The sequence below is a fragment of the Argopecten irradians genome, chromosome 5 (assembly GCF_041381155.1).
Source record: "Argopecten irradians isolate NY chromosome 5, Ai_NY, whole genome shotgun sequence".
In the NCBI taxonomy this organism is placed as follows: domain Eukaryota; kingdom Metazoa; phylum Mollusca; class Bivalvia; order Pectinida; family Pectinidae; genus Argopecten; species Argopecten irradians.
In genome coordinates this window covers 799213-815673 of record NC_091138.1, presented here as the reverse complement: position 1 = coordinate 815673, position 16461 = coordinate 799213, and the positions used below count along the sequence as shown (strand labels likewise).

General features: G+C 36.0%; 1 protein-coding gene across 1 annotated transcript in view; it reads right to left on the bottom strand.

Moving 5' to 3' along the window:
• Positions 1-4823: 4823 nt before the first annotated feature.
• Positions 4824-16461, bottom strand: part of LOC138324185 (uncharacterized) — a 145774-nt gene continuing 134136 nt past the window's right edge. Inside the window, exons 167-177 of the mRNA XM_069269265.1 lie at positions 16172-16299; positions 14544-14800; positions 14067-14257; positions 13701-13931; positions 13267-13358; positions 12981-13079; positions 12699-12770; positions 11771-12004; positions 9568-9667; positions 7804-7946; positions 4824-5901 (exon numbers count right to left, since the gene is read on the bottom strand). Of these exons, the coding sequence (XP_069125366.1) occupies positions 5844-5901; positions 7804-7946; positions 9568-9667; positions 11771-12004; positions 12699-12770; positions 12981-13079; positions 13267-13358; positions 13701-13931; positions 14067-14257; positions 14544-14800; positions 16172-16299 (1605 nt within the window). The 3' untranslated portion in view covers positions 4824-5843. The remainder of the gene's footprint in view (positions 5902-7803; positions 7947-9567; positions 9668-11770; positions 12005-12698; positions 12771-12980; positions 13080-13266; positions 13359-13700; positions 13932-14066; positions 14258-14543; positions 14801-16171; positions 16300-16461) is intronic.

The following is a 16461-nucleotide window of genomic DNA, read 5'->3' as shown; positions in this document are numbered from 1 at the left end:
TTACATTGTAGTTTAGTCGGCTCTTTTTAGAGCCCAGGGCTTGGTGGTTTTATAAAATACAGTCAGTAACACACGCTTACATTGTATAGTAGTAGTTTAGTCCGTCGTCACTTTTAGAGTCCAGGGCTTGGTGGTTTTATAAAATACAGTCAGTAACACACGTTTACATTGTAGTAGTTTAGTCATCACTTTTAGAGCCCAGGGCTTGGTGGTTTTATAAAATAGAGTCAGTAACACACGTTTACGTTGTAGTAGTTTAGTCATCATTTTTAGAGCCCAGGACTTGGTGTTTTTATAAAATAGAGTCAGTAACACACGTTTACATTGTAGTAGTATAGTCGTCTCTTTTAGAGCCCAGGGCTTGGTGGTTTTATAAAATACAGTCAGTAACACACGTTTACATTGTAGTAGTTTAGTCGTCTCTTTTAGAGTCCATGGCTTGGTGGTTTTATAAAATAGAGTCAGTAACACACGATTTCATTGTAGTAGTTTAGTGGTCTGTTTTAGAGTCCAGGGCTTGGTGGTTTTATAAAATACAGTCAGTAACACACGTTTACATTGTAGTAGTTTAGTCGGCTCTTTTAGAGTCCCAGGGCTTGGTGGTTTTATAAAAATACAGTCAGTAACACACGTTTACATTGTAGTAGTTTAGTCATCTCTTTTAGAGCCCAGGGCTTGGTGGTTTTATAAAATACAGTCAGTAACACACGTTTACATTGTAGTAGTATAGTCGTCTCTTTTAGAGCCCAGGGCTTGGTGGTTTTATAAAATACAGTCAGTAACACACGTTTACATTGTAGTTTAGTCGGCTCTTTTAGAGTCCAGGGCTTGGTGGTTTTATAAAATACAGTCAGTAACACACGCTTACATTGTAGTAGTTTAGTCATCTCTTTTAGAGCCCAGGGCTTGGTGGTTTTATAAAATACAGTCAGTAACACACGTTTACATTGTAGTAGTTTAGTCGTCTCTTTTAGAGTCCAGGGCTTGGTGGTTTTATAAAATACAGTCAGTAACACACGTTTACATTGTAGTTTAGTCGGCTCTTTTAGAGTCCAGGGCTTGGTGGTTTTATAAAATACAGTCAGTAACACACGTTTACATTGTAGTTTTAGTCTCTCTTTTAGAGTCCAGGGCTTGGTGGTTTTATAAAATACAGTCAGTAACACACGTTTACATTGTTGTAGTAGTTTAGTCTCTCTTTTAGAGCCCAGGGCTTGGTGGTTTTATAAAATACAGTCAGTAACACACGTTTACATTGTAGTAGTAGTCGTCTTTTAGAGTCCAGGGCTTGGTGGTTTTATAAAATACAGTCAGTAACACACGTTTACATTGTAGTAGTTTAGTCGTCTCTTTTAGAGCCCAGGGCTTGGTGGTTTTATAAAATACAGTCAGTAACACACACGTTTACATTGTAGTAGTTTAGTCATCTCTTTTAGAGCCCAGGGCTTGGTGGTTTTATAAAATACAGTCAGTAACACACGCTTACATTGTAGTAGTTTAGTCGTCTCTTTTAGAGCCCAGGGCTTGGTGGTTTTATAAAATACAGTCAGTAACACACGTTTACATTGTAGTAGTTTAGTCATCACTTTTAGAGCCCAGGGCTTGGTGGTTTTATAAAATACAGTCAGTAACACACGTTTACATTGTAGTAGTTTAGTCATCTCTTTTAGAGCCCAGGGCTTGGTGGTTTTATAAAATACAGTCAGTAACACACGTTTACATTGTAGTAGTTTAGTCGTCTCTTTTAGAGCCCAGGGCTTGGTGGTTTTATAAAATACAGTCAGTAACACACGTTTACATTGTAGTAGTTTAGTCATCATTTTTAGAGCCCAGGGCTTGGTGGTTTTATAAAATACAGTCAGTAACACACGTTTACATTGTAGTAGTTTAGTAGTCTATTTTAGAGCCCGGGGCTTGGTGGTTTTATAAAATACAGTCAGTAACACCCGTTTACATTGTAATAGTTTAGTGGTCTGTTTTAGAGCCCAGGGCTTGGTGGTTTTATAAAATACAGTCAGTAACACACGTTTACATTGTAGTAGTTTAGTCATCTTTTTTAGAGCCCAGGGCTTGGTGGTTTTATAAAATACAGTCAGGAACACACGTTTACATTGTAGTAGTTTAGTCGTCTCTTTTAGAGTCCATGGCTTGGTGGTTTTATAAAATACAGTCAGTAACACACGATTACATTGTAGTAGTTTAGTGGTCTGTTTTAGAGCCCAGGGCTTGGTGGTTTTATAAAATACAGTCAGTAACACACGTTTACATTGTTGTAGTTTAGTCATCTCTTTTAGAGCCCAGGGCTTGGTGGTTTTATAAAATACAGTCAGTAACACACGTTTACATTGTAGTAGTTTAGTCATCTCTTTTAGAGCCCAGGGCTTGGTGGTTTTATAAAATACAGTCAGTAACACACGCTTACATTGTAGTAGTTTAGTCGTCTCTTTTAGAGTCCAGGGCTTGGTGGTTTTATAAAATACAGTCAGTAACACACGTTTACATTGTAGTAGTATAGTCGTCTCTTTTAGAGTCCAGGGCTTGGTGGTTTTATAAAATACAGTCAGTAACACACGTTTACATTGTAGTAGTAGTCGTCTCTTTTAGAGTCCAGGGCTTGGTGGTTTTATAAAATACAGTCAGTAACACACGTTTACATTGTAGTAGTTTAGTCGTCTCTTTTAGAGTCCAGGGCTTGGTGGTTTTATAAAATACAGTCAGTAACACACGCTTACATTGTAGTAGTATAGTCGTCTCTTTTAGAGTCCAGGGCTTGGTGGTTTTTATAAAATACAGTCAGGAACACACGCTTACATTGTAGTATATAGTCGTCTCTTTTAGAGTCCAGGGCTTGGTGGTTTTATAAAATACAGTCAGTAACACACGTTTACATTGTAGTAGTATAGTCGTCTCTTTTTAGAGTCCAGGGCTTGGTGGTTTTATAAAATACAGTCAGTAACACACGTTTACATTGTAGTAGTTTAGTCATCTCTTTAAGAGTCCAGGGCTTGGTGATTTATAAAATACAGTCGGTAACGCACGTTTACATTGTAGTATAGTCGTCTCTTTTAGAGTCCAGGGCTGGTGGTTTTATAAAATACAGTTAGTAACACACGTTTTTCATATGCATATTAATAATTATACACATTGTTATTTATCCATTGGGTTTAATCCATGTATACGGTTTAAATTCTGCACACATACCAAGTTTGTCAAGTACGTTCAGATACTGGTTATTAACTATTCTTTATTATGGGTTTGAAAACAAGAAGCCCGTGGGCCTTAACGGTCACCTGAGTTCGTTTAGAATAAAACAAAGACATATTAACACTAATATAATGGCCCTTGAAGTCGGTCAGTGAGTTTATAAATCTGACTTTTTCAAGAATGAAAATATTTGCTTCCATCAAACCTGTGAACTCCGAAGATTTTTCGAAATTCTAAGTTATTTTGACCCTGTATGGCCCCACCCCTCTGGTCCCCCAAGGGGTCAGAGAGGACTGATATGGAAGTTGAAATACTATATCTCAAACTAATAATTCTAATCAAGTTTGACTCGTTTCTTATGCCCCCAGGGGGTCGGCTAGGACCAATATGGACATGATATTAAAATGCTTTGGCCTTGAGTTGAGCGTTCGCCCCTGTGAGGAAGGCTCTGGGTTCTGTCCCCTGGCCGAGACACACCAAAGTCTATAAAAGTGGTAGTTTCTGCTCCTGCTTAGCGCTCAGCAAAAAGGGAGTGGGACGACTGGTTCGCCCGTTGTCAGTATAATGTGACCGGGTGGGGTGTGTTGCTTGGTGTCTTCGGCGGCATGCTCCAGTGATATAGCACTATAAAAAGGGCAGAAGTTCCACTATACAAGAAGACACTACATGAATATACCGCAGTCTCCCGAAACACGCACCTCGCACAACATACACCAACACACCGCATACATGGGAGGCCGTCCTTACATGACCATAGCTGTTAATAGGACGTTAATTAATCAAACAAACAAACAAACAAGCTATCTCAGACTAATAACTATAATCAAGTTTGACTCATTTCCTATGAAAAATGAGCCAAAAAAGCTGAAAAACATGTTTTCCCTATATAAACTATAGTAAACTTGATCCCCTCCCCAGGGTCATAATGCACAATTTTTGTAAAGGACCTTAAGACCTTTCCATCTATGAGGAGTATATGATTCTACATTTTCAGAATTTCAGATTTTTTTAAAAGTTTTAGCCTATTTGACCCCGCCCCAGTCATGGAAAAACTTGTTAATAGGATTCAATGATCAACTGAACTCATACTAATAATTCTGACATTTGACTAATTTCCTATTACAAGTGGGGGAACGAGAGATCCCAGGGTCATATAATTCATTTTTTGTCAAGGACTTTCAGACCTTTCTATTTATGAAGAGTATTTGATTCCACCACATTTGTGAGTGGAGAAGAAGATTTTTGAAATTTTAGTCAATTTTACCCCTTTTGGCCCCTCCCACAGCCCCCTGGGGGGTGGGGGCCATATAATTCACAATATTTATTAGCCTTATGCCTTAGAAGGTTTGTGCAAAATTTCATTTAAAACTTCCTCTCAGGTGACTTTAAAAAAACCATAAGAGACAAATCTCTTTTTGTTTCAATCTCCCGTGCATAAACCCAAATATCAACTGAGGAAGAAATAGAAAATAAGGAAAGAAAATATGCTGGGGAAAATGACCAGGTAAGCAAAAATACGCTGGAATCCATCTTTAAACCAAAACATGTCTTAGAATTCAACTTCTATATTGGGATGGAATGCGTCAAAAAAAAACAAAAAAACAACAAAAACACCTGGATAATATATTACAATTTATTGGTAGTTTTTTTCTGTAAAAAAATACAAAATTACATGTATTGACAATTTCTTACTTGCATCACTCGCATATAATAAAGAATTTAGACGGGCTACAGTTCTTGTAACTTAAAACACGGAATGTTTATATAGGTGTAACAAGAAAACAGGTAATGATATGTATAAAGAGTGTAGTTGGAGACTCCATACCACACAGTAAAATACAAAAATAACCTCTATATATTTATATATAATATACATCACAACAAAATCGTAAAACCCCGAATATCACTTTTTGGTCATTCAACATAGCACTACTTCAACATCCCAAAATAAAAATTTAAAGTGAAAATTAACCATCTTCAGTTATTTGTATCTTTACTAGCAAGTGTTTCTTTTGATAGCAAAAGCTATATATGATAAACATAAACTTCTTAAAAATACAAAGAAAAAATAAAAAGTAGATATCAAACTAGCGATTAGGTTTTGATGTAAAGCAGAACTATAAGATTATACATGTATATAGTGTAACCTCCCCCCCAACCCTCCTGAACAGCACACAATCATTCTGTCTTCACACTTTTGATCTCTTTTTATCACTATATGGAAGCAAATCTGCAAACATTATTTGAAAATAATGCAATTTTGTTCCCATTCCTTCAGGTGTTAAAAAGAGATCAAACCTGAATCACCTATTCACATCCAATACTACACTTACACATTGTTCTCGGCACCCTTTCATTGTTTTAAAATATGCATAGATAGAGACATGGATGGTTATTGCTGTCCTCTACTGCCGCCAAGGACAACATTTCCAGAGATGTTGTCACACTTATCGTGTGAAATGTGAGTACATGGCAAGGCGGTGCAAAAAAAAAAAAAAAAATGGCAGCAAAATCAGCAGTAATTTCTCACGGATGAATATTTTTCACATTACATGGTACTATTTTTCCTTCAAATGTCTTTTTTTTCTAAGTGATATTGCCTTGGAATGTTTGGCAGGTTGAACACTGATATTGGTAATCTACAGCATGGTGGTTCCCTCGCCCGGACCTATTCCCTGCTGCATAGTCCCGTTATCACTGAAACAACAAAAAATACATTTAACTCCTCCGACAAAAAAGCATGAGATACAATGTCAGTAGTTTTATCTCGGTCCTATTACATGTATTGGTCCAATAGGGCCCAAGTGGCTTAAAGAATATAGCTATTGAAGGAATTATAACAATTTACAGAGTGGTACAACTTAAAGCTACCAAAGTTACAATTTACAGAGTGGTAAAAACTTAAAGCTACCAAAGTTACAATTTACAGAGTGGTAAAAACTTAAAGCTACCAAAGTTACAATTTACAGAGTGGTAAAAACTTAAAGCTACCAAAGTACAATTTACAGAGTGTGTAAAAACAACGGACTAAAGAAATAACCAAAGAAATAACATCAAAATAGTGTCTTGTAATGTGTCACTAAGAAATAAAGTGTATTCACTAGAAACAACCAGGGGTGCACTGATAACATCCAATGTGTCACTAGAAATAACATCCAGGACTGGTAGTGTCACTAGAAATAACATCCAGGGACTGATAGTGTCACTAGAAATAGCATCCAATAGTGTCACTAGAAATAACATCCAGGGACACTGATAGTGTCACTAGAAATAACATCCAGGGACTGATAGTGTCACTAGAAATAACATCCAATAGTGTCACTAGAAATAACATCCAGGGACTGATAGTGTCACTAGAAATAACATCCAGGGACTGATAGTGTCACTAGAAATAACATCCAGGGACTGATAGTGTCACTAGAAATAACATCCAGGGACTAGTGTCACTAGAAATAACATCCAGGGACTGATAGTGTCACTAGAAATAACATCCAGGGACTGATAGTGTCACTAGAAATAACATCCAGGGACTGATAGTGTCACTAGAAATAACATCCAGGGACTGATAGTGTCACTAGAAATAACATCCAATAGTGTCACTAGAAATAACATCCAGGGACTGATAGTGTCACTAGAAATAACATCCAGGGACTGATAGTGTCACTAGAAATAACATCCAGGGACTGATAGTGTCATAGAAATAGCATCCAGTGTCACTAGAAATAACATCCAGGGACTGATAGTGTCACTAGAAATAACATCCAGGGACTGATAGTGTCACTAGAATTAACATCCAGGGACTGATAGTGTCACTAGAAATAACATCCAGGGACTGATAGTGTCACTAGAAATAACATCCAGGGATAGTGTCACTAGAAATAACATCCAGGGACTGATAGTGTCACTAGAAATAACATCCAGGGGACTGATAGTGTCACTAGAAATAACATCCAGGGACTGATAGTGTCACTAGAAATAACATCCAGGGACTGATAGTGTCACTAGAAATAACATCCAGGGACTGATAGTGTCACTAGAAATAACATCCAGGGGACTGATAGTGTCACTAGAAATAACATCCAGGGACTGATAGTGTCACTAGAAATAACAACCAGGGGGACTGATAGTGTCATTAGAAATAACATCCAGGGACTGATAGTGTCACTAGAAATAACATCCAATAGTGTCATTAGAAATAACATCCAGGGACTGATATTGTCACTAGAAATAACATCCAGGGACTGATAGTGTCACTAGAAATAACATCCAATAGTGTCACTAGAAATAACATCCAGGGACTGATAGTGTCACTAGAAATAACATCCAGGGACTGATAGTGTCACTAGAAATAACAACCAGGGGGACTGATAGTGTCACTAGAAATAACATCCAATAGTGTCACTAGAAATAACATCCAGGGACTGATAGTGTCACTAGAAATAACATCCAGGGACTGATAGTGTCACTAGAAATAACATCCAATAGTGTCACTAGAAATAACAACCAGGGACTTATAGTGTCACTAGAATTATATGTAAGACAAAACAATCCATAAAAGCTAAAACAGGATGGACGGCTATATAGGCTGGACATACGTACTTTACAAATATGGGGTTCACTGCTGCTGTGGATAACCCTCCGTCCTCCTCCTGAGGTTCTATTACAACTTGTTCTCCCAGATTGACATTGAGCACACCTAAATCTTGTACAGCCTCGTCAGGGGGCACATACATGGCCAGGCTCTATAACATCATAAATCAAACAACTATATTCACATACTATATACAGACATATAGACTATTACATAGACATACATTGACGTACTAAATACTGACATGTTATACATTGACGTACTAAATACTGACATGTTATACATTGACATACTAAATACTGACATGTTATACATTGACATACTAAATACTGACATGTTATACATTGACATACTAAATACTGACATATTATACATTGACATACTAAATACTGACATATTATACATTGACATACTACATATTGACAAATTACATATTGACATATCATATATTGAAATACTACATATTGACATACTATAAAATATTTTTTTTCATGTGCGATGTATTTATCAAGGCAGGGTTCTTGTTAAAAGCCGGTTGCCGGCAAAAACAGCCGTCTATTTCCTTGTTTACAACCAGCTGTTTTTGTCAGAAATAAGTATTGGCCATGATAAGGGCCAGCGACCCCCAACCACCTATTATTAATTTTCAACCATCTATTAAAAAACTTAGTGAGAACCCTGCCAGGTGAAACAGCAAATGTTTATCTTTGCCAATTGATATCTTCTTGCACCATTAAATCAAATATATTTCCATTCAAATTTAAATCCGATAAATTCAATCTCTGTAAACACGTTTTGAAATGATAATTGCGAAATTAAGTAGTCACAAAAGTTTACAGAATTACTGTCGACACAGGATTACTTGGAAAGGCTGCATTACTTCCTCTATATGTGGATGGACTGTGCATCTATACACAAGAGTGTGGTTAATTTATTCTGGAAATGCCGCGCTTGTTTTTATTAGTCGACGCATTTCGATAAACACACCCATTTCAATGTGCGTTTGACCTATCCCAGTTGAAATTGGTAAAAATCAGATTGTAGAATTTTAATGTCGATTTTAAGTGATATCTTTATCTAGATTGGGCCTAAAAAACATTGGCGATTTCTTCCACGTATTTCCATGTACATCAAGTAAAATATACATTGTTGGGGTGCTGTTTTGTGCACAATATTTCAGTGCAAATAATTTTATTTATTACTTAAAATGTAAATTTTAATTCATTATCTACTGTAAAAGTCATTATAATGGTCATTAATACAGTCTTTAATTCAAACATCTTTGTGGCAATATTCAAAATACCGTCCTTTTTGGGGATCCCATTGTGCTGCCAACAAAAATCTTACCTTTACTAAGATCATTTGACGTGTTTGAACTGTCATTAGTCTAGCTAAAGAATTCTTATTTTTTTCTGAAAAAATGTGTGTTTGAACTATCCGTTGGTTCAAATATATGTAAAGTTAATTAAAATATAGAGTTGTTTGTTCTACAATGTAACTGCATGATGAGAGGCCTTGTCACTACGCCTTCACATCTCAGTGATCACAACTGTCAGTGTTGTTTATGGGGCGTGGCGTATGAAGTCTGACTCGACCAATCGCCACACCTATACTGTTATCCCATTCAATTTGTGCCTGTAGTGATCAAAGGAACTTCCTCCGTTTGTCTGGTTAGTACTACACCTGTGCTTTTAGAAGTAATCCCCCGTCGACAGTAAACACTGACATATTACATTTTTACTACATCCATGATGTTTAAGACTTGATGTTACCTGTGTCTCGTACTCTCGTAAGAAACTGGGTGGTTCCATGAAGTCTGGCTGGTCATAACTAGCCTGGTATATGCGGTATTGGTTAATGTACTTGGTATATCTGTGGAATATTAAATATCACACATTAGGTAATGTACTTGCTATATTACACGTAGAGAATCTACAAGTCCCTTCAAACATTTTTCTTTACACATCGAACAGTTGTCTTTACACATCCAACAGTTGTCTTTACACATCGAAGAGTTGTCTTTACACATTGAACAGTTGTCTTTACACATCGAACAGTTAAAGTGTTTATAATTACAGATAAAACTTGAGTATTCTGTATCATTGACCAGATATATAATGACAATATCTCCGGTTTGTATTACATTACAATAATTTATGAGTAAGATGAGTTCTACACCTTCAGTATGGCGGCATATGTCTGCCATCATATTATTTTAAGTCACTTTAAGATGACCCAACTTTGCCTAGAATATAATTACAAAAAAAACTAAAATTAAAACCGGGACAATTTGACGGGCTTTTCACCTAAAAGCTACTTCGTTCATGGTCATTTATAAAACACTCGGTAACGCTTAGTTTCAACGTACCAAAAGTCCAATACCAGGTCTTAGGCCTTTCAGAACTTTACAATAAGTCATTTGAAGACTTTAGGATTGTTAGCCTGAGTGCCCTTTGATATAGGTCAAGGTCAATCACATTAACAAACTTGGTAGGCATTTATGTCAGCATGCTTCATGCTTAATATTAGGTCTCTAGGCCTTCTAGAAATTGAGAAGATTTTTTTAATGATTTTGTCGAAAAATTGCATTTTTGAACTTTGTCCCTTATTTCCAACCGGAAGTTGACGTTTAACAGAAAAATGATACAAAACTAATTGTTTCATTTTTGATTCTACATAACATATCCAAAAATGAAAGTAATTGGCTGTGTGGTTAACGAGCTACGGCTGTCTCAATGAGCTGAATTTTCACAGGATTATTTTCATAACTCTACAATCACACGCACTCTGTGACCTTGGATGACGGTCAAGCTCGTTTATTTTTTCAAACCCGATAGTCAACTACCTAAGCTTACTTCATGCAAATCATGAAGCCTCTATACTATGTAGAACTTGACAAGAAGATTTTTTTCGTGATTTTCACCGAAAATGGCGAATTTCCATTATGAGTCAATGATCATTCGGAAGTTGACATTTTAGAGAAAAATGTACAATTACAAAGTTTCTCAGTATGCTATTCTACATAACATACAAAAACATGAAAGGAATTGGCTCAGTGGTTAACGAGTTATGGATGTCTAGGTTAAACCGGAAGTGCCGTCATTGCGGCCATATTTGAATTTGAATCAACACCATATTAACAAGAATTGGTCACGGTGACAAGTGGAAGATTTGTAGTGCGTTTGGGCTTGATTGCACTGGTGGAATCAGAGGAGATGTTTAAAATATAATTGTCGAAATTTGAAAAAAAAATCTTAGTTAAATATTAATTACGTCATAAAAAATTATTTAGTGGACTAATTTTTAATTTGAAGACATCAAAGCCTTCAGAATGAGATACTGCATCGATGCAATGGAAAAAATTTGGAAAAAATTGAATAATAAAAAAAATTCTAAAAATAGTCACTTTTTTGTAAACTTTGACCTCTAGCGAGCTTTTTAACAAGACATATTTTGTGGAAACATGTCATGGGTAAAAGTTAGATATGTTCATTCCCTACAATAAAATACCTTCAGATTTGCAATAGCTTTCATATTTTTTGAGTTAAAGCAGTTTTTGTGGTTTTAAGGTTTTACGTCATGGCGGCCATTTTGGAATTTTTGACCTACTTAATTTTGTTCATGGAACACCTTCAGATGTTTGGTTAAAACATACTGAAATCATTTTTAACCTGTGTGTTACCGTTTGACCGAGAGAGCGTTCACAAAAACAGGAAGAAGAATAATAAGAATAATAATAATAAGAAGAATAAGAAACTTAACGAAAACAATAGGTCTTTTCACCAAAAAGTGAAAAGCCCTAATAAAAAAAAAAATTAAAAAAAGTTGACTCTTCGACTTATAAAGCGACTTGAGATAATTATTTCGGAAATTAAAGTTATATTAACTCAACTAAGCTTATTAGCAGAGTTCATGATAGAAATTTGCCACAAACTAAATAACTGAGAAATGAGGAAGAGATTTGTGTACACTTACCTAGAGTGTGTGAAGACAAGGACGATGATTCCAACAATACAGAGTAGGATGATAATGGCGGCTAGAGCGATGAGTGCTGCCCACGGGTCGTCCATCCACCACACGTATGACTTGGTAAGGCGAGTTTGGTACACATTGGCATTCTGGTAAGGCAGTCGGACTTTCTCTACGATCAGTTTAGTGTCGGCCGGTAGTCGGTTATTTAGGTTGCTTGTCTTATCAGCTGTTAATATTCTGAATAAAAATATACATAATATAAAATACAAATTCTCATTGTTAATAGGGAGACCTGAAATTTATCCAATGTCATAAATTCTCATATAGAGATTGAATAGAATTGTATCATTTTATCTTAAATCAAACTTGTGTTCTAAATAGTGCAAAATTGAAATTTACATTTTTTTTTTTTAATTTTTTTTTTTAAGTTTAAAATGATTTTAAGTTATATGTGAAGTAATTTTGACATGTTATTTTTTCTTCAGTGATCGATAGAAACCCGTAAGTGTTGATGAATGAAGCTCTGAAAATCATTATATGGCACAGAAAAACACATATGATGCCTTATAAACACAAGTTACAACACAAGATTTATGCACAATAATAGTTCTTGATTTTATGCTTTATGTATGTTTGCATGAAAATATATCTGAAAAAGTCACTCTATAATTACTGCTATCATTGTAAAAATGTGAAATGAAATGGTAGACCACAACCTAGCTTCCTGGTTTGACCGTATGTATTCATTTTACTTTGTAAAATTGAAACCTTAGCTTTTTAAGTATTATATTTCTTAAAGTGTTGGTAAATTGTGGAGGTGAATAACATATTTAAAAGCTCTTCTTGATTCCTGAGTATGAAATTTCCAGCATATATAACTTTTAAGGGAATTTTGTAATACATGACTATATGAGAACAGGAGAAAACTCACTCTGGTAGCCTTGTGTTGTTGAGTAGATTATACGGTTCCGTTGGTTCTCCTAATACAAAGATCACATCAGTACTGAAAAATAGTAAAAGGTAAAATATCAGGCAACATGTCTTGTTTATAAATTTGCTTAATTTGTCTGCTATTTTTTACTAACAAATGATATTGTGTTTTACTAACAGAAGGACCATGTGTTGCTTAACATGTAAATCCATCCATCTTAAGTTGAACACATCTCAAAATGCTTTAAAATGTAGATATATATTTAATTATACAGGTACTCACTCTGTTCCATCAATAACAAGCTGATCAATATTTTCCAGGTTTCGACGCCTCTCTATGTTTTCTATAATGCAAATCTTCTGGAATTCATCTTGAAGAGCTCTGAAAATACAAAGCAATGCATACATGACCCACTTTGTTCCAAATCAATGAGTAAAAGTAGTTAAGACAGATAATTATATACGTACGATCTATGACACCATCATATAAAATTATATTTGACTGTTAAAGCATCTAAAACCTTTCCAAACCCATTGATCATTTACCAAGCATGAATATGGAAGCAAACCTGCGAATTGTAGCTTTCTGAGCTGCTGCGTCTTCTGGGATCATATCTTGAAGCACAAGTACGAATCGGTTATAGTTGTGTATGATGTTTATCTGTTAAAATCAAATTTGAAACAAATTACAATAATGTGCAACCAAATTTTAATGAAGACTTTTTCTCTGTGACTCAGTGATTTGTATTTACCATACTTTGTAGCCATATGTAAATCGCATGATTTTACAAAGAAAGTATTAAATTTCTTAATTAAGTTTGCATTACTTTCAAATAACTTTCAACTTGCAAACTATATCAATGTATATAATTATACTAAATTAATTACCACATTAAAATATGTGTGTAGGTTCAAATTACTTGTTGGCTTAAGTTGAAATTTTCCATTGTGGACTTTGGATTGATGTCAGTTAGAAGAGAGGTGGGAAAACTTGGAAACTTACATATGCAGTGGATTGTGTGACTTTGCGCTCCTCAATGCGTTGGGGCATATCGGTTGCCAATATTGGGATTTTGTAGGTACTGGCACGGAGTGTTTCAGCTGAGAACTCTGTACTTGTAGTGAATGTGCCATCAACATCATTGAGATAGAATGGTGGGTTTAGAGGATCAGCTGTCTGCTCATCCTTGGAGTATCTAACAAGTCCCAACAGTCCCGAATCTTCATCAGTAGCCTAAGAAAACATCAGCATTAGGAATCACTCATACAAACTGTTTCAAAATACATTATATAAGCAAGCAAAAACAGCATCTGTTGAAAACCTTTTGAATTATTTCCATTTCATGAAGCACTACATATTGTTACTTACCTTAACTTGCATAACAGAAGCATCAGGACGAGCATCAACAGAAATAGCACCAAAATATCGGTTTCCTGTGCCCCCCTGAGTGTTGCTCTGAAGAGGGTAAACATGTGGTTCTTCGTACTGGAAGATGGGCGAGTTGTCATTAACGTCTTCCACATCAATGATTACGTGAGCTATGGGGTAGGTGTTATGGACTAAAAAGTAAAGAAATATCATTGTAATCAGGAACATACAAGTTAATTCCAAACTACACATTTCAAGTAAAAATGTATTGTCGGGAAATTGAAATCTTTAAGAAAAAATCAAATATATACCAACTTCACATAATAAACCTTTCAAAACTAGAAATATAATTAAGACAGACTGTGCTTGTCCACTTATTCCCCGATCAACAGAAGAAGAGAGAATCTGAAAGGATAGGACAAGCGTAATACATATCCCCTTCCCTGTTTAATAGCAGAGGCATAAATAGAAACTCACTGAAGATTTGTCTCTTTCTTCGCCCCACAGCGCCCTCTGTTACCTCCACAGTGATATTATACTTCTTCTTAACTTCGTAATCAAATCCGGGTTCAATGAGCTTGAGTCCACAGTTCTTCTGGAACTGGTCTGGTGCTATGGAGAATGGTCCGGGGGAATCACCAAGGATGCTACACTGAGCGGACTGTGCAGCCTGGTACTCCACGTCCATCTGCAGGATCACATTGTCCACATCAATGTTCTCCTTCAGTGTTAGACTGCACAAGAAAAAAGTTCCTCTGTTTACAATCATTTAAATACAACAGAAGTAACTCCTGAACTAGGTACCTAATAGTACAAAATCAAATAATTGTTTATCAAATCATACCTTTTTATATTCTTGTGTTCAGGAATTTTGCTCCAACCTCTATTCTGAGTGATGAAGTTTGGCTTCACAATAACAGAAAGAATCTCTGGTTTAGTAACTATATAGACGATAAGACCCCAGTAGGTCAAATCTCTGGTCTAGTAACTATATAGAAGATAAGACCCCAGTAGACCAAATCTCTGGTCTAGTAACTATATAGACGATAAGACCCCAGTAGGTCAAATCTCTGGTCTAGTAACTATATAGACGGTAAGACCCCAGTAGACCAAATCTCTGGTCTAGTAACTATATAGACGGTAAGACCCCAGTAGACCAAATCTCTGGTCTAGTAACTACTTAGACGATAAGACCCCAGTAGACCAAATCTCTGGTCTAGTAATTATATACACGATAAGACCCCAGTAGGTCAAATCTCTGGTCTAGTAACTACTTAGACGGTAAGACCCGAGTAGGTCAAATCTCTGGTCTAGTAACTATATAGAGGATAAGACCCCAGTAGGTCAAATCTCTGGTCTAATAACTATATAGACGATAAGACCCCAGTAGGTTAAATCTCTGGTCTAGTAACTATATAGACGATAAGACCCCAGTAGGTCAAATCTCTGGTATAGTAACTATATAGACGATAAGACTCCAGTAGGTCAAATCTCTGGTCTAGTAATTATATACACGATAAGACCCCAGTAGGTCAAATCTCTGGTATAGTAACTATATAGACGATAAGACTCCAGTAGACCAAATCTCTGGTCTAGTAACTATATAGACGATAAGACTCCAGTAGACCAAATCTCTGGTCTAGTAACTATATAGAGGATAAGACCCCAGTAGGTCAAATCTCTGGTCTAATAACTATATAGACGATAAGACTCCAGTAGACCAAATCTCTGGTCTAGTAACTATATAGACGATAAGACACCAGTAGGTCAAATCTCTGGTCTAGTAACTATATAGACGGTAAGACCCCAGTAGACCAAATCTCTGGTCTAGTAACTATATAGACGGTAAGACCCCAGTAGACCAAATCTCTGGTCTAGTAACCATATAGACGATAAGACTCCAGTAGACCAAATCTCTGGTCTAGTAACCACTTTGACAGTAAGACACTTGCTAACAGACAGACGTTTTGGTCTAGTGACTACTTAGATGGTAAGACACTTACTAACAGACAGACGTTCTGGTCTAGTAACCACTTAAAAAGTAAGACACTTACTAACAGACCGACATTCTGGTCCAGTAACTACTTAGACAGTAAGACACTTACTAGTAGATTGGCTGTTTGAAGCCTATCCTTCCAGTTTGCTGGTCCTGGTATGTAATGTTGATGACTATATTGGCGCTTGGATCACTACACTTGGGTTTCCAGCTAAGATCACATGCCTGAATTTGGACCTATAATACGAGAAATAATTTATAAAAAGTTGTTATATTGTACTGTACATGTCTTTAAAAGAAATATACCAGTGAGTATTTGTGTTAAACTGAGAAGTTTGTAGCTGAATTTTCATTCAAATATCTTATTGTCCATTGAAAGCCCTTGATCTCTTTGAGTAT